Source organism: Hypoxylon trugodes (genome assembly GCF_022578975.1).
Source record: "Hypoxylon trugodes strain CBS 135444 unplaced genomic scaffold F4822scaffold_2, whole genome shotgun sequence".
Taxonomy (NCBI): domain Eukaryota; kingdom Fungi; phylum Ascomycota; class Sordariomycetes; order Xylariales; family Hypoxylaceae; genus Hypoxylon; species Hypoxylon trugodes.
In genome coordinates, this window is record NW_026250017.1 from 2161197 (window position 1) to 2183011 (window position 21815).

The 21815-nt window shown below is 47.1% G+C and overlaps 6 protein-coding genes across 6 annotated transcripts; 3 read left to right on the top strand and 3 right to left on the bottom strand.

Moving 5' to 3' along the window:
- The first annotated feature begins 1391 nt into the window (after window positions 1-1391).
- Window positions 1392-3886, top strand: F4822DRAFT_127028 (uncharacterized protein). The gene has a single exon (XM_051452652.1). It carries the CDS (start codon window positions 1560-1562, stop codon window positions 3630-3632), a length of 2073 nt encoding a protein of 690 aa, XP_051318140.1. The 5' UTR covers window positions 1392-1559; the 3' UTR covers window positions 3633-3886.
- A 1735-nt stretch (window positions 3887-5621) lies between these two features.
- On the bottom strand, window positions 5622-6842 carry F4822DRAFT_425576 (uncharacterized protein; the record flags this gene model as incomplete). Its single annotated transcript, XM_051460355.1, has 2 exons — window positions 5622-6761; window positions 6837-6842. The coding sequence occupies 2 exons, from the start codon at window positions 6840-6842 to the stop codon at window positions 5622-5624; spliced, it is 1146 nt and encodes a 381-aa protein (XP_051318141.1).
- Window positions 6843-8011: 1169 nt separating this feature from the next.
- F4822DRAFT_425577 (uncharacterized protein) lies at window positions 8012-9540 on the top strand (the record flags this gene model as incomplete). Its single annotated transcript, XM_051460356.1, has 5 exons — window positions 8012-8095; window positions 8171-8243; window positions 8315-8324; window positions 8390-9345; window positions 9401-9540. 5 exons carry the CDS (start codon window positions 8012-8014, stop codon window positions 9538-9540), a joined length of 1263 nt encoding a protein of 420 aa, XP_051318142.1.
- Window positions 9541-12026: 2486 nt separating this feature from the next.
- On the bottom strand, window positions 12027-12747 carry F4822DRAFT_441371 (uncharacterized protein; the record flags this gene model as incomplete). The annotated part of the gene is made up of 2 exons (XM_051462858.1): window positions 12027-12220; window positions 12297-12747. 2 exons carry the CDS (start codon window positions 12745-12747, stop codon window positions 12189-12191), a joined length of 483 nt encoding a protein of 160 aa, XP_051318143.1. The 3' UTR covers window positions 12027-12188.
- A 2299-nt stretch (window positions 12748-15046) lies between these two features.
- F4822DRAFT_127118 (glycoside hydrolase family 76 protein) lies at window positions 15047-17461 on the bottom strand. The gene is made up of 3 exons (XM_051452653.1): window positions 17185-17461; window positions 17021-17125; window positions 15047-16964 (listed from the first exon to the last, which is right to left on the bottom strand). Exons 1-3 carry the CDS (start codon window positions 17285-17287, stop codon window positions 15382-15384), a joined length of 1791 nt encoding a protein of 596 aa, XP_051318144.1. The 5' UTR covers window positions 17288-17461; the 3' UTR covers window positions 15047-15381.
- A 3591-nt stretch (window positions 17462-21052) lies between these two features.
- On the top strand, window positions 21053-21812 carry F4822DRAFT_127185 (uncharacterized protein). The gene is made up of 2 exons (XM_051452654.1): window positions 21053-21393; window positions 21499-21812. The coding sequence occupies exons 1-2, from the start codon at window positions 21344-21346 to the stop codon at window positions 21782-21784; spliced, it is 336 nt and encodes a 111-aa protein (XP_051318145.1). The 5' UTR covers window positions 21053-21343; the 3' UTR covers window positions 21785-21812.
- Window positions 21813-21815: the final 3 nt, after the last annotated feature.

Consider the following 21815-nt stretch of genomic DNA (forward strand, 5'->3'; position numbering starts at 1 on the left):
CGTGCCCGTCATTTACAGTATACAATGCATCATGAGCATGCAGAATACCAGATTCGGGTGCGACGTGGTCACCCGTCTATCGTGTCGCCTATCAGGAGCAGCATCGGACATCGTAGTTCTGCAGAACGGAGTTTCTGTTGTGATGCAGGGGAAGACGAACTTAGACAATGCGATCGCTATGGCTTAAGCAATAATTCATTGTCTGCCTCTCCGAGTGCTACGTATTGGACAAGCAAGGAAGGGTGGGCGTACACTATTCAAGTCCATGCAAGGCCCACTGACTGATCTTCTCGCTACCTGCCTTGCCTGCCTATGCGCGGACTCTGGAGGAGCGCGTCGCCTAGACCCCCGGACCTTTTCTTCTCGATCGCCCGCAATTGTCTCTCTCCCCCATCCATCATTGAAAGGTAGTTAATCTTGCGACATGATCACCCTTCGCCAACCAAGTTCTCTTAACGACGATTAGCTCGTCAGAAAACTCTCCGCATAATAAACACTAAAAATATGGTATGGTACAGAGAAAATGGTTTAATCAATTGGTTCGTTAGACTTGGATAATTTCCATAATGGAAAACAGCGTTGCATCGTTTTCACTTGGCATATGGATTTCTGGATACCTCAATTAAAATGGTTGATTGGTTCCTGATAGGACGTGGTATGGCCAATCCAACCCTGGAAGCGATCCCTTGGCGAGAAGATCGGATGGTCATGTCACAAACGTCAAGGGGTCAGCGATGTCAACGCCTCGCTGCCATGTGAGAAAAAGCAAGGGGGTTCCAAGGTTGCTAAGGTGCTAACGTTCCTTTCGCAGTGGACGGGAACGCTGTGTTAGGTATAATTTACAGGCACTGACACAGGTACAAGTACAGGAGGTAAGCAATGTCTCAAGTCCAATGTCTGTCATACTTGGCTTGCCGTGACTCGGGGATGAAAGGGTGGGCGCCTGTGTAAGGACATCCCGTCACAGTATCGGCATCGTGAGAAAGGATGAAATGATTCTTTCTCCTTCTCTTTCTCTCTTTATTTCGTTCCATTATAATTAACTGTGACTTGGAGAATGAACTGAGGTCCCATAAGTTTTTTCCGCATTTCTTTAGCTTCTGCGACCCTCTGCGACCCTTCGCCTTCGCAGAGACCCCCTGGTTGTCAAGGGTCCCCGTGGGATTTTCATCTCTTTGTAGAATTACGAAAAGCACCCACGTACGAATACAGCTCCATCCCATGCTCAGACCCCTGCCCAACACTCAACCTTTTCTCTGGGTCTTCGAATCCAGTTGGATTTCTGAGCCAGTAGCTCTAGCATTTTTTCGCACGTCTGTTTTCTTGTTGCTTTTAGTCACTTAAAATTCATTTTCGACGTTATTGCGAATAATTAGTGCCTCTTCCTTTTGCGGCCCTACTAAGGACTAAAAATAATCGGATTGATTGAAAGTGGAAAACATCAACGTTGGAAAATTCGCATAAAGAAAGAAGTTCATGTAGGAGATTCCCATTTTCCCGACCTCACACTCCCCTGCAACGCCACCTCGATCAATTTGGATTACGGAACGAATAGCACGATGGGCGACTTCGAGCCCCTTATGAACTTCAACTTGCCGGAGCTTCTAGCTGGTGACCTAGAAGAGTCGGAGCAAGTCTTCAAGTCGAGACAATTAACTGCTGGTGCTCCAGCGCCTATGTTGGCTGATGATGGGAGTAAGAGGCGATACTCGCTACAGGATAGTTCGCTGAGCGCCGCCCCTACGGCTTATGCCCTGGATGTTATGTCGAGGGCTAGATCGCTACAAAACGTCCACGAAAAGCGTGCACAATTCCTAAACATCTGTTGCGAACCACAACCAAACAATAGCGATTCTGATACGGCCAGCAGTGAATCTTCCGGTGGCTTGGTGCCCCCATCAATCGACACGCGGGACGCATCGGTTACCACAACAGCTACTTCGGTCACATCAGAGAGAATGGAACCTAGTAAATTAAAGCTTGTCATACAGGATAAGAAGCAAGTCGGTCAGAGTTGGATGGACTTGGATGATGCGACATCACCGGATCGAAGGCATAATAGCATGGTCAATTTTCCATCGCCGGCGCAATTACTATCACTACAACATGATCTGGACGAATCGAGGAGTATGTCCCTAAATTCAGCGGTTCCACGCCCCAAAGTTGTGGGTGCCTCCGCCCCATCGCCTACTATTCTGAGAAGTCCGGGTGCTGAAGAACGACGAAAGCCAGCCAAGAAGCCTCTGGTGTGTCCCACAACATTTCCGAAGCGACATTCGTCTTTATTATACCAAAATTATCCCGTGCTACCTGAGATTAATGTGTCTCCATTAATACATACTCCGTCGACTCAGCACTTCCCGATTCAAACCAACGGCATGCCGTCATCCCCAGGTATCAAAACGCCGACTTCCGCTCCTCCTAGAACTCCTAGGACATTTAGGGCGGAAGCGAACCCGAATGATAATAGGGTCGATGATGACATCAGGATGAGCTTCCCTTCCCCGGCACCTTCAAGACACGAGCACAAGCGATTTTCACGGACAGAAGGGTCTCGATTTCCGGAAATCGCACCGCTCGGAATTGATGTTGAGTCTTGGCTGGAGTCAAGCGTCGATAATTTCCCTTACCATGCTCAGACCAAGGCCGATGGCGGCCACACACCTTTACCGCTTCCGCCAGATGTCATTGATACACTTCGAGTGTCCATTACGTGTTTCCCTGAAACGATGCTGCAGTGTTCCAGTCTCTCGATCGAGACCATACGCAGTCACTCTAGAAAGCTCAGATACAAGGCTACCAGTCCTGCGAGTCTCTACTCAGAGTCGCCTGTATCAGCAGACTCATCGGAGCCATCGAAGCAGTCTAAGTGGAAATGGTTACCATTAAAAAAGCAAACATCATATCCCACCCAAATGCCACCTAGTCCACAACGAAGCGGCTTCTTTGAGAGCATGGATGGAAAATATAGCCCAACTTGGCCTAGGAGGCCAGATTGGACAGCCATCCAAAATCTCTTCCCCTCTGGAACGGATTACCTTTGCGATGCTCTTTATGCTCACCTAGTTGCTTACAACTACATAACTTCCCTATGTCCCCGATCAGCGCTTGTTAATACCCCAGCTTCGAGGCCTAGCTCCAAATCGTCGGCGGCATCAAATATGAGTCTTGGCCTATCCATCGATCTCCGTACTTCAGTTGATATACGTTCATCCACTTCAGACGGTACGGCGATTCCGTTGAAGGCGGCTAGCTTGCTTGGTCTACAGGATGACCCGAACTCACCTATCCCCGAGCCCCCTTCATCGCGATGCAATACACTACGCAGCAAGCGGTCATTCTTCGCGATCCCTAGATCAGCTTCATTCTACGAGGTTAACCGACCGACGACATCTACAGGCGGCTTTGGCCGTCGTCCGCCACCGTCCGATCAGAACGAGCAAATACTGAAGGACTTACGACTGGGCCTTGCGAGGTGCGTCTCAAGGCTTGTCGCAACATTACGGATGACTAACGGTGGAGGTCTTGCTCCGAGTCCCGATGGTGTGGCATCGCTAAAGCGCGAAGAAGATCCGGATTTCATGCGAGCGCTTTGCGAAATCGTGCGCCTCTCCGAAGAGAGGTACATGTAATAAGTGTGGTTCATGCTTATACCATCGCGATATCAGGAGTTACTACAACTACACCCAGTACATTATGGGATGGGATTAATTCCCATACCCTTAAACAGATTTTTACGGTTTTGACGAAAGATAGGTGGCATTGTGGCGCTGGCGATTTGCCCACCCTTCGACTATACGGTGTCTTACGAGAGACCGCCAGACTTGGCGTCTACGAAGGATTTTTTACTGCGTATTCCTCCTATACTTCCGACCATCTTGCGAATCCCACCCGAAGAAACTTAATATCAGTGTCGTGCGATTTTACTATTCGATTTCCGCTACTTCGTATGTACAACATATAATGCATTTCGCTTCGTTTCCACTCTCGTCATCAAAAGGGAAAAAGACGCTCAGGAAGACGGAAATAAGGGCTTTTAGGCCTCCGACATATTGAGCGGCCTCTACCGTCAGACAAGAGCAGGAAAACATTTAATAATCTTGGACGTTGAGAAGTCGTTTACAGAAGGCGTGTATAGCATGCTATGCGCAACAGGAACATGGTTCAGGGGTGGTCACGCTCATAGATTTCATTTTCCGGCGCAGGCGTATTCAAGGGATGGGAAAATGCAATCACTGGAGTTGACGAATATGGATTACTATGTACAATATACCCCCAAATACTGTCTTTCGTTTTTGAAGGACCGGCCTCAAACATTGGAATGGAATTAAGGGATTGAGGTTAGGAGATTATTCATTTGCCGACGATTTACTTACGGACACTGAATTTTCGGTGATACCTATTTCTCCTACCTAAGTAGGTACCTACTATCTCAAGATCATGGATGCTACGGAATTTGCCAGAGCAGCAGCTAGGCAAGGGACAAAAGTCACCATAGACAACCAATTATATCTTAATAATCAATATTTATTGATTTTATCCTTGTTTAATGATGTTTCGAGCGTGAATAACTGGGCAACATACCTAGGAGATATGAAATCCTACGAAGTTCATGGGGGGCATGAGGGATAGGGCTATAATAGGGGATATTATACATATACACTTAGCGCCGTACCGGCGTCTCGGGGCGGTGTTTAGGGGGTACATTGATGGTATGGAGGTATGCAGTCAGAGTAACATACGGAATCTTACGCGTCTGACAGTTCGCACTCCTGGAGAAAAAAAAGACACGTCGGTTACCTTACCTTGCCAGTTGCTAGGAGGGACCTGGTGCGGTCAATTAAGTCCCAGGGAGGGTATAATCAATTATCAGTTGTCACCTTGAACCCCCTAATCTGTCACCTGCATGTACATGTACCAACGCCACGGTACGCGCAGAGAAACAGAATAATATTCCGTAGAGCAAAACAAGACGTAAGCGCTAAACAAAACGTCTAGAAACAAATTGTATATGTAAAACACCATAAAACAGATATCACGAACCATCACAGCTGATAACACTGCCACGAATTAGTGGTTTGAACTCAAGACTTTTACCTGCTCATTCGTTGCTAGAATGAAACGGAAACGTGTTACGGGAATATCCGAGCGTGCGTAGCACGCGGCGCGCCGGGAGTTTCTTGCCCCTGGTTTCTTTAATTGCTTCGTAGCACATAATAATAATACAGACCAGACCGGGTAATGGTGGTAAATTGTGTAAGTGTAGGGGTTGCATTGTATATCCTACCTAACTTCGGTATGTATCTTCATATACCTATTGTGTTATCATACAGCAGCATCTGGGAAGGCATTTTAATTAGACAAGACGGCAGGTAATATCGCTAATAACTAGATGGATTTTATTATGATATGATCTGATATGATGATATGATATGGCATCCAGAATATTCCAAACCCCATAATCCATACATGTACCGCTTAACACATGACGCCCTTAACCACCCACCGTAAATGCAACATGCCTCGCGACGACGTTCCCATACGTATACAATAGGTAACTACATGTATCCCAAAGCGTGCATCTCGGCCGGCATACCCGGCGTCGGTACCGAGATTCTTCGTCACCTATAATCGAGCCCGTCGAATGGATACCGATCCCTCAATACGCCGCCGATCTGTCCCTTCTCCGCGAAGTCCGACATACCCGTGAACCCACTCGATGTTCTTGTTGTCGTGGCCGGCCATGAGACACTTCCTCCCTTACTATCCGAACCGAATGACTCGCTAGGTGGATACGGCGGTGCGCCCTTAGTGCCACGAGGCAGGTTGTCGACGGTCGGAGTGGCTAGGCGACCGTGCATGCGGAAAGTTTTCGCGTGCGCGTTGCTCAATCCCAGAAGCCCGGCTGTCACGAGTAACAAGAGCATGAAGATAATGGAACCAGCCTGCGTAAAGTTACCGCTGAATGCAGCGACTACGAAAACAATTAGCTTAGCGGCAGCCTCGAGGTAGCCATCTAGGTGTGTCTTGGCGCGCAACCAACTTGTCGTAGTGATAGCCTGCAGGTCTTCCGCGACGCCGCGCAAGCAGATATTACGGCCTTCACCTAGGTCAACAAGGTACTCGGTTAGCATACTGCTGACGTCAGGTTTCGGTGGTGGAGCCTCTGGCGGCTTCGAGCGTTGTTTAATGACCCAGATATTAAGAACCCGGGAGAGCATAAGGGCTAATAGGGAGGCGACGCCCCACCACTCTTGAAGCAATATCATAAAGACAAAAGCGGTGACCGTGAGTACGGGGCTCGCAAGGTACAAGACATGCGAGAACCACCCTAAGTCAGCGCCCTGGTCGCGCCAGATTGTAGCGCGCTGTCCCCGCCGACCGCTCCCCCGGAAGTTGTAATTACGGTCCGGCATCATGCCAACGTCGACGGTGACGGTTTGGCCGGCCATGCCGACTCGCTCGAGGTAGCGGCGGGTGGCGGAATTGGTGATATTATAGGCCGAGCTACGGCCCTCATACATCTCAATGGCGCTGTAAGAGGTCTCAGTCTCTCCGGCGACCGCATCGGCGGCCTGCTGATAGTGCAGACCAGGCGCTAAGAGCAGAGCGTCGAGCCATGATGAACCTCCTACAATTCGAGTACGCTGGGCGATAGTACCAAGGTCAGCAAGAGCGATGACGCCCGATGCCGAAAGCTTAAAATCGGGAATGGGGTTCTGAGACCAATTCGGAAATGAGGCCGCACGTTTCAGTAGAGCCTATGTAGATTAAGTAGTTTGTTAATAAATAATTCTATATCGCGTGAGGGTCTGCTTGGAGCTGTCTTGGCATACCTCCATTTCTAGTGGTCCGTTAAGCTAATGAATAACCCTCCAATGGAGCCCCTAAATCGAACTCGCAGTGAGTTTTAGTTGAAAAGATGGAATTCGATCTGATGCATTAAGGGAGAAATATCACACCAAGTAAGGCTGAAGCGTGTTCGAGATTAAGAGGTCCATTCCGAAGCAGCTCAATCGGAGATTAAATAGAATCAGCAGCCTTTTGCCCCTTTCAATAATGAATCACAGCTAGCCATAAAAGCAGCACATCTTTGGTCGAAAGGGTTGCAATAAAGGCGCGAGGCTTTTGGTTACCCCTCGCTGATCAGTGGGCTAGCTCGTTGTCGAAGCAACCATAAGCCTAGCTACAAGCCCGTAAGCAGCCCGACATGTGAAGGATCTGAAAGATTGACCAATGGCATTGCGAGTATAGGATCACGAGCACCAACCATCGTAACGCAGGGAGGCTTAATAGATGATTACACCCTCCCTAAAGCGGTATATAGCTAGACGTCCCGCAACACCCGCGGCATCTTACGGTCGATAAGACTAAGACAGGACTCTTGGCATCACAATTCGGAGGGGGCGGCAATACAGAATCCATGGATAATGCTTGTGGGCTGTGTAAAGTGTGTCAGTTATAATGATTGGAATTATGAAAGGTGGTAGATGTAGATGGATAAGTTCCAAAGTTGGAGAAGAGAAGAGAAAGAGAGGAGATAAAGCTCTATTGTAAAGCCCTTAAGCCCTAGTGAAAGATAGCTAGAGTGGTAAAGACACTATAATTTAGCTGCATATTCCCCGTGGCACCTGACCTATAACCATTAAGCTTGTTCTGTTCTACACATTGGATTAAACCACTAATTATGCACAATTCATTAGCTATCTGTTTTGAGTTGGACCTATGGAAACCTTCGGGACCACTGACAGCACCTAGCTGGGTCCGCTAAGTAGCACCGGAAGAAGACGGACCGCCTGAAACATGCCCTACGTTATCGATAAAAGCTCCTAATCCGATAAGTGCCGTCGATCTCCGTTTCCAGTTCCTACCTAGCCTACCTAGCAGTTCCCAACTCTCTCTCTCGTAAGCTTCTCTATCTTCTCTTTTTCTTCCTATCATCAACCAGTATCCCTTCAAGGCCTGCAGATCTCCCACGGGATTAGGCCTTAGTTAACATGACTTGACCGACATGGCCCATCCACAACCAGAACCGACCTTTACGGTCTTTGTCCGACTTCCTTTTCCGAGAGGTGACTTCATCGATCCTCCACCTGTACGTACCAATCTACCTAGGTAGTTTAGGTATCTACCTTCCTCTTCAGCCTAGCTAATTATCATATAAATCAAGTCAAACTGGGACTCGTCGAAAGATGAAGCTCTCTGGAGTATCATATCCCGTCTTTCCGGCACTGAAGTAGATTGTAAGTTAGTCTATCAATATATCTACCTAATAATAGTCGCTTGTAACGAATAAGCAGCTAACAAGTACTAGGGAATGAAATGTAAGTATTACCAGTAACTGTCCCCTTATCGTAGAACATCCACCAACTCATCTACCTCGATACAGTGCAAATAGGTTCGAAGTTACCGTCGACTTCCTACTCCAGCAGATCGCTTGGCTCACCGAGCGCCATGCCTCTCAAGTTCGAGCACATGTGCGCAAGGCTGTCGCTGCCGCTAGAGGCTCATCAGCTCCGTCGCCCCAACCTGGCGCCGAAGGCACATTCTCTTCGGAACCCATGCGACGAGCCGGATCTGGTGATAAACCAACCAGAGCACCATCGGCATTATCCATCCGTAAAGACTCTCCGCTGCCCCGGAATGATGGCAGCCTACCTGGTACGCCCATGAGAAGCACTCCACGACCAACAGCCACACGCACATCCTCATCGAATACCGCCGTCTACACGACTCGCAACCTAGGTGGTAGCAGCAAGGCTCCGGTCAAACCCGGCGTTGACGCACAACGACGTCGTTTATCATCACTTCCCATTACTACCACCGTCAACGATGACGACGACGAAAACATCGACCAAGCCTCGTCCAGTCCACCCGAGTTAAGCGAGTCGGAAGCCTCATCATCTGACTCAAGTCCTGCGCAATCACGAATCATCCGACGTCCGCCGCGCTTCCAAGGCAACGACGCCGCATACTCCGCTGATGAGGAAGATGCCGAGCCGGCTTTCTTGCCCTACAAGCCAGAAGGAGGATCGTCAACCAGTAGCGGGCCGCATGACCTTAGCGCTACTCTCCGTGGTAACCTCCCGCGAGATTACGCGAAACGACATTCGAAGGGCAGAGCGGAGCGTATTCATCAATCCCACACTTCCGACTCGTCTGCTAGTTCCGCCACTCCATCCGGGGTGAAGAGTTATTCGGACCAGAGCCGATCAGGTGGTGGTCCGCTCTCGCCTCGTCGCACTATGGAGCTTATGAAAGGCAGTCCCAGCGGCAAAGGGAAGAGTTATTCGCGCGACAGTGACGGGACACCTAGTATGAGCAGTAGCTACAGCGATCTTGACGGTACGTTATTTATTCCCACGCTTATCCAGTATACAGAGTTGCTAACGAGATCCAGATGCATCTGTAACAAAATCTGCCCTGGAAGAAGCGCTAGCTAGCCAGATGCAAGACGGCACTATTGGTAGTCTTAGAGGGACTATCAGTGCCGCCTTCAGCAGAAGCAGATACCATCTTTCGGGCAAGGGTAATCCCTAATATCGACACATTCCGACTCTGTACTTTATCATGGTTTGGATTCACTTCTTTTCGTATCAATGTTTTTCTCCGACGTTTGTTTATTACGGACTGTAACGAACGGGTTATGGCGGGCCGGCTTCATGGTTAGGTAGGCGGGATTCTACGGTGTTTAGGTGTTTTCTCTCTATCTTGGCTAGGTTATGTCAGGTAGGTAGGCAGGCAGGTATACTGGTAGTTTGGAACACGGTCTGTCTACGTTTTGCTAACGGTCATTTGTATACGCGATATTGATCAGTATGCTTTGGAACCAGGTGATTATATTCATTTTATTGTGGCTCCAGTGTCCTATAACTCATGCCACTACAGTCTCTAACAGAATCATCTTTCACACGCCCCGGCGTTCCCATCCTGAAAAGCTTCTTCCCATATCCCCATGATTTATCTAGCAAAGCATCTAACTAAGCGGAAGTTCGAATCGGAAGTGCGAGTGTAACTCCGATCCCATTCCTTCTCGGCCATGTCACTGGCCACTTTTGCAAGTCTATCCCGCCATCCAGGGCCAAGCATTAGATATATCAATTGGCGCAAAGACACCGCCAATTACTAGCATAGGCGGGGGTGGTGGGATGCACGAACAACCGTAATTTGTGGTCGACAAGCCGAACAACAATCTACTCCATAATTATGATGGTCAACTTCCTGTCCGTCTAACGCCTCGAACGGCTGTCCAGGTGTGGTAATTTTCCCTTGACGTCTTAACTATATCGTAGGTTTCTCATCTGCGACTTCCTTTTTGGGTGACGTACGTTGCTGGGTTGAGCATCTTCATCTTGCTTCTGATCGTCGTGTTCGCTTCTGGGTCGCCGGTTCTTCACTTTCGTCGTCGGCTCCGTTGTCTGGTTCCGAGTCCGAATCCCAGTTATTTGGTACAACAGTCGATTTATCGTGATAATGTGGTTTTGCCGATGTAATGAGTGTTGAGGAAATGTCTAGAAGAATTGAAGAACAAAAGTACCTTTAGCGAGGCTCGTGCTATCCACCATCGCTGCGAAAACGATCGAGATCGTGATGATCAAATGCTCAGTACTGCAGAAGGTGTTCATGGTGTTCTGCAGAATACTGTTATCGAAATTCGTCTTCTTCGCAAAGTATGTATCTTCCTATTTATATATATTCTCTCGATAATGTTTATATTTTTTTTTTTTTTCATTTAGGATCCCATTAATGTTGTTATTCCTCCACGTCAATCTCCTAGTCTCCGTCGACAATTGAACTATCTAATTCCGAACCTCCCGCGCCTTTTGCTTGCGCATATGCATCAATATCCTTATTTCGTGTCGTTTCGGGTTCTGAGATTGTCCTTCGTATTTCATGGTTGGCTATTGTCGCGGTACGTTCATCCATGTGGGTGCTGGTGACCCATCCCCATCCTACTCGCCGCTCGCTTCGGCCCGCTGTGTTGGGTCGATAAGGTCTACTAATTACCCAACTAAGTCCTGCTGTTTTGCTGCACAGCAGTATATGGCTAAGGAGGGTAGTAGTCCGCAGGCATGTTTGTAGTTGTCGGACATGATTGGGAAGCCAGGTCCCCTCATTATCGAGGTGGTTCTTGATTTTGTTTATTAAATAAATAGAAAAATATGATAGAAAGAAGTGGCTATGCTTATGGTGTTTAGATATATAGACATCATGTCTAGAAGTTCACGAAGAAATTAGATTAAGGATGAGGTCGATGATGAAAACAAATCCCAGGATCAAGGCTGAGGACGCAGTGATTAAATATTATTCTCGTGAAGCTTGTCTGTACTGAATATCGACGGGGTTAGATATATTCTACCATGAAGTTGGGACTACCAACGCGTCCAAATACCTGGGGATTGCTGTTGGGCAACATGCAGAGTTTGGTAAGGAAACAAGTTCTAATAGACATTGGCAAGCGAGTGTATTTTGTATTTGTTGACATGGCGATGTATGATTATTTATTTAGATCACGTACAAAGCATAACAATCTTGTTCTGTATATTGACAGTCGCGTAGCAAGCATAACATGCGAGTCACAACAAATAAGATCACAGTCATAGTGGTAAACAAGAAGACGTTATGTGTGAAGTGCCAACGACGTTGCGATTCTATCTGATTGGGAACTAGAGCAATAGGTAATGAACAGAATTAAACCCTTCAAAATACATCAATTTGACCAGACTCGTAGCCATTGAGAATATGCATTCAAACTTCGACCAAATCCCTAGAGTAAGGCGATATTGGGAGAGCTTTGCTGCGTTAGTCGGCGGTACAATGGGCAAGAAGATTGTTACCAAATTTCCTTTTGCTTCATGCCTCAAAGATGCCTTCGGTTCCTCCTACGTCGCGTCTCTGTAACGGGAAAAAAAGAATTGAACAGCCCCTCTCGATTACTTCGTTAAAACAGGTGAATGATAAAATAATGCTCGTCAACGTGATGGGGGCCAAAAAGAGACTGGATCCGTGACCGTTTGTTTTAATATCCTCCTCTTCCAACATGGCCGTGCTCATTAAATCGGATCAGTCGTATGATGTGCCGTTGTAGCAAATCGAAAATAGCAATGTGAAATCACAAATGTCCGCCGAAAGTTGCTAGTGGATGTAAAATGCGATAATGCAATTGGGTATCCAGGGTGAACAAATGCTTAGACACGATCTGCTATCTCGTGTTCCTCGACTGTTAAGAAGGCAGTTAGTAAATTGAAGTAAAAAAAATAATCAATAGGAAGTTAGTAGATTCAATTATAACTTACCATTCTCGCGGCTACCGTTGCGGCGCGTAGTGTTCCAGGAGTTCCACTTCGCCTGAGGGACGACAGGAGCGGGATGCTCGATGGAAGACAGGTCGTCGTTCTTGATAGTAGCACCGGCGGCGTCGTCCTTAGGAGGAGGCATAGGCTCGAAGTGCTCACGGTGGCTGTCGGTAAGGGGGGAGGCGCCTTCAGGGATGGTAGTGGCAATGGCAGAAGAACCGGAGTCAATGTTCTTAACATCGCGGTTCTTGCGGGATCGCCAGACGAAAATACCGACTACGGTGAGGACGACAAGGAGAACAACGCCAGTAATGACACCGATCTCCAGACCAGAGGGGGCAAAATGCTTAGAACTACCACCCAGCTCGGCCGGGCTTGCGCCGCCGTCAAGAGGCGGGGCGGCGTCATAGTGGTCGTTGGGGTTGGCAGTGTCATCAGGAATAGGCGCCATTGCGTCGGGTAGGTGTGTTTAGAACAGACCGAAAGAAGATGAATACAGGAAAATTAGGAATGTGATTAGCACGATGACTAGATTATTAGTCAACGCGCTGTTGAAGGACAAGATGGATCTTTGTTTGACGTGATATATATCTCGTGTGTTTGTGTCTTGGTGTTGGTGAGATATGTGAGAAAGAGAGGGTGGTGGTATTTGGGCAATTGGGAGAGAGACGCGGCGAAAAGTAGAAATTGTTTGGGGGATGAAGGAGAGAGGGTGAGAGACACGACGAAAAAAAATCAAAAATAAACAAGTAGACGCCGAAATTGGTCAAGGCAAAGTAGAAAGTAGGTAGAAAGAGAAGGACCTCTGAGGAAAGAACGAAAAAAGTTTAACGGCGACTGGTTACCCTAGGTAGACTCTGTGAGATTTAGGAAGGCATGATCTGGATACAGATGCACTGACGTAGGTACACTAGTACACCAGTTGGACCAGTGGTACTAGGCAACGACGACCTGTACCTGTACCTGTATCTGTATCTGTATCTAGGGAAAGAACGAGGGAAGGAACGTATGGACGCGTCGACGAATGGTTGACTCACAGGAAGGTACCTGCTTTAGGGTTGTGGGAGGTTACTGGGTATTCCCTTGGTGAATTTTTATGGTTTCTTTGGTTACTCCAGTTGTTGCGCCGATTGCCATGTCCAACAATCCCATCCCATTGTATTATTGTATTATTCCAATCCCCAATCTTGAACATTTAAACCACCATCCTGACCTATGTAGCAATCCACGGAATTGATTCCTGGGGGGGTGTTTAAGGTTATAATCCCATCCAAACTTCCATCCACCTTTAAAACAAAACACATTGAAGATAATTGGTTGTTCCATGAATAAATATTCTCAATTGGGAAAACACTCCTAATTAATTTGCTCGAGTTCTAGACGTTTCATCGTTCGTAAAACGCTCTAAATGCTGTATCCAAAGGACGTACAGAGCGTATGGTTTCCTTCCACCGGCAATGTGCGTAGCCGTCCGAGCACCGAAGCATTTAACGGTTGCGTTACCATTGCCAGATTAAGCCCGCTAACATTAGAAAAGTAATAGGTTTGTAGAAGATGGGGTAGGTAACCGGCACCTGATTTGACTTGACCACCTCGATTCAGCCAGCGGCATCAGTAGTACCTGTGCCAGGTTGGTATAAAAAGGGTGTTGTCCTCGTGAACACCAGTCCCTGTGTCTCCCTCGAGGCCTTCCTTTTCCATATTATCTTGCTTCAAAGATAGAGTACATAACTCGATGGTCATACCCATCAAATTTCCCTTACCATTTTCTTGAGATATCAATTACTCAATTATGGAATTTCCTCGCCCCTCGTCTCTCATCTTGCCCCTTAGCAAAGCCAGTTTGTTGATGTCTCGGACACTAACAAGTATTTAAACACAAGAAACTAATAATATCCGCGTCGTCGTCATGAAGTCGATGTGGAGGGGCTAGCTTACAATCAATTGCAAATTCCAGGAGGAGAAAGTGAAGGTGGCCAGAGAACGAGGTCTAACTAACATAGCTGAGACGACCAACATCTTCACAAAAAAAAAGGACCACATCGAATATGCTAAATGTCCACATAGGTACGTAACACGAGCAGCTGTTTCGGCAGCCGAACTATAGTGAGCTTTGGTACCTATGGATCGTTACATCAGGTGTCGTGATCTGTTTCAGGACAAACTGACCTAAAGCCGTTGAATATTCCACATAGCTTCCAAGTCTATTGTTTGCTTAACTGAGCTTATTTTATCTCAAGCCTGAATAGGTACTTTCCATCCCATTATGTTTGCATCTTTAAACATGTTGTTAGAAAGAGCACCAGTGGGATGGTCAGCCGGTTCCCAATTCCTGGATCCCGTCGCTTCTAGTACTACGGTGAGTTGATGGATGACACCCGGATTCTGAGGAGATATTCATTAATATGGCCCGACTCAATAGTCGTTTGCTTGTTTGCGAATACCTGATCTCCATTTGCTTCCGAAGAAGCAGCGATAACTAGCATATGCAAGCGTAGGCGGCGATGCAAAGATCAGTAGGGCGCGTAGAAGATATGGTGGTACAAGATCGACAGAAAAATAATTGAGGCGCACTCAGAAATTGGCGATAATGGATGATATAAAGTAAGGGATATGAGGTAGTATTAGTAATCTGTGAACATAAATTAGACCTCACGATAATGGTAGGCGGGGAGGTTCACTACTTACTTCGCGCGGGAAAGGGACGCCTAATAACATGGCTGCTGGACAATAGTAGGTCGCCCCAAGAGAATAAAAACATTTACGAAGGAAGGCAAATATGTAGCTATTTGTGGTATCTTATGGCTTTTTACATGTAAATTCCTCCACCCATCTGTCTGTGCGTTCATTCGTGTATTCTATCCCATCCTAATGCATGTCTATGCCTAGACCGATCGATCGTGCTATCGTAATGACGTTGAAAGCCAGAAAAGTAATTCCCATGGAGTTTAGCCAGTCCCTCCATACAAATGCGAAAAAAGCCCCTTTGATAAACGCCGTTCCTAATGCAAAAGCCATATGTTTTCTGTATCCGTATGTACAATCGAATCCAATTATTCTTCCATCATTACGATTAATCAGATTATTACTGCCTCTGTTTCCGCAGCACCGATGATCGCTGTCCGACACTATTCGAAGATAAGCGACGGTCGGTATTAGTCGCCGATGTTGTCGTAGGGTCGGTGGCGGGTGCGAATATGCCGGGTGCTGACATGCGATTTCTAGTCTCTCGTCGTGACATACTTTCCGGACGTTTCTGTAACCTCCCGGCCGAATAAACGGTTGGAATCTTTTCGCCTGTGTCGGTACTCGAGCTCCTATCCATTGCAACTGCTTTACCCTTCTCTTCCACGCTAGGCTTCTTAGCGCCCGGTGTAAGGGCGGCCAGGACCGCAGCACCGGAAGCGGCCGAGAAGGTCGAACGAAAGCTAGCCCAGTTATCGGCCGCCGATTTCGTCTCGTCCGTCATCATGAAGGCCAATCCGCTCAGCAGGGAGAATAGAACAATAATGGTTAAAATAGTTGCACCTGCTCGGTCGCCGGTAGATACCGTCTTATAGTATCTTCCGGTGGGATCGACTCGTCCTTCGTCTGAACCGCCGGCCGCTGGATTGCCAATACTAGTTCCACCAGTGCTATTGGTAACTGGGGCTTTTGATTGCTCGATCATGTTAGCAAGCACCACCTCCATTGCCGACATTTGCTGTCCAACACCCGACGTGCCATCCCATTGCCCGCTATTGTTAGCCCATTTTTGTCCGCACATGCGATGATTATCGCCACCCGTACATTGCTTCGCAGCTGCAACGGCAGAATTCGACAAGAGGGTTTTGATGCGATTGAATGTCCAGGGCGCCCACTTCGTCGTTGCTGCCATCCACCTACTAAGATATGCCTTGAAGCTAAGTGCATCGGTATCGCATAGACTAACAGGTTCGCAGGCGATCTCGATCATGACCTTATCCTCGGTGGTGTTGCCGAAGAAGAATATATTCTCCGTGCTGTTGAGAAGCCCATCGACCCGTTCATGCCACATCTCGACATCGCCCGAGTTCTTCGTCGTATTAGAGTATTCCACCATAGCTGCGGCACCAAGGAGGAACGCGCCGACGTTGTACGAGAATTCGTATGGGGTTAAAGTAGTGCAATTGTCCTCAATATGCGTTCCGTCATAAACCCTGTAGTTGTCGTCCATTAACTTGACACCAACCATCCAGTCCCAGGTCTTGACTGCCCAGTCCGCGTAGGAGCTATTTCCAGTGTAAAGGGCTAACCGGGCTGCGATATTGAAGAAACAGGCCTGCGAAATTGAATTCTTGTAATCGAAACCATTATTCCAAGTGAAGATCTGCCATCGCAAACCACCCTTGCAATTTTCCGGGTCCCATCGGGCAGCTTGTGTGTTGAAGACAGCCTCGGCAAGAGCTAGCCATCCCGGTTGGTCTGATGGCGGGTTTTGAAATCCATACTCGGCGGCTGTCATAACTGACATTCCCCAAAATCCTTGGTCATCGTTGCCCTCGGTTAATGTCTGATTGGGCGGCATATAATCGTTATAAGGTCCAACTTGGTGAAGTAAGCCTTGCTCTACGATGTGGTTGTAAGTAGTGTCCCCGGTGTAATACCAGTAATCGATCAACGAGCCCATCATAGCACCGGCCTCCCACCCTGACATAATCAATTAATACCAACTGGACTAAAATCAGTTTGCACGTTTGACTTACAGTAATATGGTTGTGGGAGAAGACCAGGGGTCTGCCCAGGTTCGTCGCCATGGTAAAACGATACCAAGTCTTGAGCCATCTGCTTGGCGGTGTTCTTGATGGAATCTAATATGACGTATGAGAAGGCTGCGAGCGGACGATCCAATTGGCACTGTCAAACTTACCTGTTGAACCAACATCAAGGTCATATGAAGCTACAAGACCAGTGGCCATTAGGATCGAGAATGCCGTGAATATGGCATCTCGACATGAGTACCGTAGCCACATGACGGGTGACAGGCGGGAGTTGAGGTCAGACCGAGACCGACTAAGCAGGCACAGTAGGAATCTAGTCGAACATAGAACTTCGAAAGAGGTAATAAATTTCTACTGAGTGTGTAACATCGCTTAAACTGCCAAAATTGTGAAATTCTCCAGCGGATAGGTTCGTCGTTGGGAACACAAAGCGTGTCGTGTGTGTATGTGTTTGTAGTCCTAGGTAGCTTGGCCAGATTCTTTATGTGTTGGAAGAGGGTACGAACAAGTGAATTAATGAGTGAGATTGAGAGTGTGTGCTGTGTTATGCCCAAAAAATCCAAACACCAACAATGTAGCACCAAAGAATGATGACAAAGTATGATGATCCGGGTGACGATGACGGGAACACAACACAGCCCCGGCGAATCAAGACGGAAACATAGGATACATAAGATACATTTAGGTAGTAAGAGTGGGAAGAAAAAATGGATGAGGCGTTGGTTAGGATGGACTGGATGTGTTAGGAAATCCAGAAGAGGAAGGAAGCTACATTCCTAATGACGCATACCCCCATATCCTATCATCTTCGCTAGGATACATTGGTACGAAGCAGTAATCCTGAAAATACGAGGAATGGGCCCCGCGTATTATTTTTTTTTTTTCTCCAACACGGGCGGAGCAGGGGTTTGCAGATCGTTCGATCTTTCCCTCGTGGTAAGCCAAGAAAGTAGTAGGCTAGCCTAGAAATATTAGAGTATAGGGAAAGAACAATAGGGAATTATTAATAAAGTACTATACTAAACCTGCAGAGTAAAAGTATCAGGAATTAGTAGTTACATATACATGTGTACATGTGAAAAGGGTGCTTTAGTCGGCGCATATATTGAAAAAGTCTCATTCTCTTATTCGTTTTTCTGGATAGGAATGATCTACTTTCTCTCCGGCAGTCTCGGATCTGACACTGCGGCCGCTATCCGTTGCCGCTAATATACATAATAATATTGCTACGTCGAAAGGTCGTAATTGACAGTTGAATGGACAGGGTCTACTCCAGCTGGTCGGTAGGTTTTTATTTTCCATCCTGTCATGGTTGTAGCACTAGCTGAGGAAGGTCAATCATGATGACGCCGAATAGCCTATCATTTGAGATTTCGGCGACCCTTAATGCGGTTCTCGAAGGCTATAAAGACTATGAGGATGCGGGGAAAGGCCGAATGAAGCAAAAAGTTACAAACTAGCATCGCTTCATCGCTCTTATTAAGTACCTAGATGAAGACTTACATGAAATTCGCTAAACCATATCACGTATAATGTGGTACTACAGACTAGGATAGCCTGTCAGAGGAGAGACAGTGGGACCCCTAAGTGAAGCTGAACGGAGAGCCGACCGAGCCTCGCTTATTAGACTCTTTAATTGTCGAAGTAGTAGCATATTGGCGCGGTTGATGGGACCATATTCACCATTGTTCAGTTCGTAATGCGAAAATATCACCTCTTATTAGGTAACATCGGCCTTATTGTTTAGCTATGGTTGGATTGTTTTATTGATTTCAATGCCTAACAGCCGTGCTCGGATCTATGCCAGTGTACCGAAAGAGACGCTTATCTGTCACGCGATTGACGCTTGCAACACCATCTCATGGTTAAAAGCCGAAAGAGCGGCAAGAATAAATAGAAGAACGAACATGATATGCTCGGAATATTCAGATATTATAGGTTATTATAAGCTTAATATCAACCTGCAGACCTGCATATACGCGTAGGCTCTGAGTTAGCTTTGCTTCGATGCGTGCAACGATGATGCTGAAACGATTTCCATAAATTCATTGGATCCCGCAGTCGAAACGTAGCGCTAAGTAAAAGTTCCAATTAAGGACCCTTGCAAAATGCTAGAATTTGACATCGAAACAATAAAGAATTGGTTGCTAAAGAATTCAAGTCGAGCGCGTTACCAACTGCATGTTGGAAGAAAATATACATATGCAAGGTCCAAATGATGGAGAGTGGAATGTTTGATGGTAGATCACTTATGGATGGATGACGCCAACCTTCCGTAGCTATGGAGGCGGAATCGCTCTAATGCTCTAGGCAGCAGAATTATCGTGCCGCGAGAGCTCGGAGATCTGCCAACCATGGATGTAAGATTGATGGAAGTAAAATCAAGCTCCCCAATAACTATTATTAGGGAGGATAGGCGATCGATGATTACTATGTCGGTACATGATCAACGTACTACTGCATATCCAGAGTCAAATCGGACTGTGAGAAGACCGATGAATATATATCACGTGATGCTATTAAGATTATCTAAGCATTTGCTGAGTAATAAGAGCAAAGTCTCCAAGTTTATCCTTTTTCCCCCTTCCATCCTTCTTATCCTCCCTTGAACATAAACAAAAGCATACGCACTTGTAGGCCTCGAATGTTGACCTAGCTATGGTGACGTCTCAAAACATAACATCGACAGTTGAGCTGGAGATGCTAATGAATAACACAAAAGATTCTGACTATACTGTCTACTCCGCGAATGGTTTGAGCCTTCGGAGCAGCGGAGTCTCCCAGATCGCGGTGAGCACCTACGCCACCCAAGATTTTAATGAAGTCACTTCCCTAGGTAGATACATATGTAGACGGTAGGTGCTCATACCGGAACCTTTAGCTTTGACATTGGTCAACACACTTCTCAGCTGCCTCCTAATCCCTTTTTGTCTTCTCTCATCTAACGCGGAGGGAAATCATTTATGCCAACAAGTTTGTTGGGATGTCTCCTGTTAGACATACCATCTACTCGTTCTAATATCAACTTGACCACGTATGCTCCGAATCTTGCTGACACCATCATTCACCTATCGATATATTAAGGTGGAAAACAATATTCAACAGATTGCGAAATCTCGTGGCATGAATCGATTTCCAATTTCAAGATAGCGCCGGGATCGGAAGAACCCATGAGAGCCCCGTGTCTACCCTTAGTTATCGAGCATTTTGTCTATACTAGTGATGCAGTATGAAACGGTCTCTTCTATTATTATACCCATATAGATTGCAAATACCACGCTGATATCATCGGGTCATCCAAACCCGGTGGGCCTTCCGTTACGAACCGAAAATCAGCGATAACAAGACCCGTAAGATCATCGAATGAAATCAAGCAACATCTACGTCTCATCGAACCCACGTGGAATATCTGTGATACCCCAGATCTCAGCTGATATTACATGGGACGGCAAATTCGCAACTTGCTACTTTTCCCGGCTGGGAGCAACACCGTATAATATAGCGGCCCGATTTCACCGTATGTACTAGTTAAGCTTTTGCGCTTTGAGCCGCTTTTTCCTAAATCGGGCATAAAAAGTTGGTTCTCACATCGGTTAGAGTTATAGGGCTGAATGGTTGGCGATGATGCTTATGGCTGACTTCAGCTCCCGGAACCATTCCGATTGATTGGTTCGTGAGCACAAGCTGAACGCCTCGCCTCATCGGAACCAGCATCCGCACCGACATTGGACTGAACTTCCATGGTCAATAACCTTTCTTCTAGCGGTGACTAGAGTTCTGAGGCTTCAAGACACCATTCACGCTACAATGGTCCTACTCGTAACCTGACCCTTCATAAACAAATTTTTAACATCACAACGAAGAAGGATGATGGATCTCACCTAATCCGCCCGGTCGTTAGATCGATTTAGGTTGATGATATGGTCGATGCCGGCTAATATGGCAACCTTTCCGCTAAATCGAGACTTCATGTGGTACGGATCCTCCGCAATTTCCACCATAAGCTCACGGGCCCATCACGAGATTTGGTACCAATTTACCGTTCTTTCACCCTAGACAAAAAAAGCAAGAAAGATACGGTGAACTGTAACCGATTGGTGCATTCAAGGAAGAGCCCATCAATAACGGCTGGTTGACTTCGTCTTACTCGAAAAGGGGTATACGCCAAGAAAGTATATAAACCTCAAGCACCTCATCACTAGATTTGAAGATGCAATACAACACAAGCCAAGACTTCAGACAATAACCGACATCTTCACCTTGACCCCAGATTCAGCTGTCAAACTATTACCCACACAAGCCGTCATCATGCAGTCCTTTACCTACCTTACCATCGCCGCCGCAGCTCTGCTGCAAGGGTAAGCCACCTCCACCCTCTTACCCATCCCATTCTACATATCCATATATACACATCTTCAACTTCCAAGACCGAAGATCGATACAGGTATACTAATATCCTACAGTGCCGTCGCCATCCCCGCGATCACCACCGCACCTACTTCTCTTCCAGGCCACTACGCGTGCCCGACTCTCGCGACGGTAGTCACGACATCGCACCTCCCATACAAGTGCGAATACCAGTGCCCAATCATAACCAGCACCTGCAAGCCAGGCGAGCCGTCTGAGTCTCCCCTATACACCGAGACCACGACTCCACTACCTGGCTGCACTGTCTCGGAGATCGTACACGAGCGCTGCGAGTGCCCTACTTGCTTCTCCGCCGCGCCGACACCTACGCCTACCGCTTAGGTTCGAGATGGATTTCTGCTAGACGAGGATC

Excerpts from the sequence above, each read along its gene's own strand:
- F4822DRAFT_127028 (XM_051452652.1), top strand. The coding sequence starts at position 1,560 with ATGGGCGACTTCGAGCCCCTTATGAACTTCAACTTGCCGGAGCTTCTA.
- F4822DRAFT_127118 (XM_051452653.1), bottom strand. The coding sequence starts at position 17,287 with ATGTGGCTACGGTACTCATGTCGAGATGCCATATTCACGGCATTCTCG. Across the intron at positions 17,126-17,184 it reads CCTTGATGTTGGTTCAACAG|ATTCCATCAAGAACACCGCC; the intron begins GTAAGTTTGACA and ends ACGTCATATTAG. Across the intron at positions 16,965-17,020 it reads TCTCCCACAACCATATTACT|GGTGGGAGGCCGGTGCTATG; the intron begins GTAAGTCAAACG and ends TGATTATGTCAG.
- F4822DRAFT_127185 (XM_051452654.1), top strand. The coding sequence starts at position 21,344 with ATGCAGTCCTTTACCTACCTTACCATCGCCGCCGCAGCTCTGCTGCAA. Across the intron at positions 21,394-21,498 it reads GCCGCAGCTCTGCTGCAAGG|TGCCGTCGCCATCCCCGCGA; the intron begins GTAAGCCACCTC and ends AATATCCTACAG.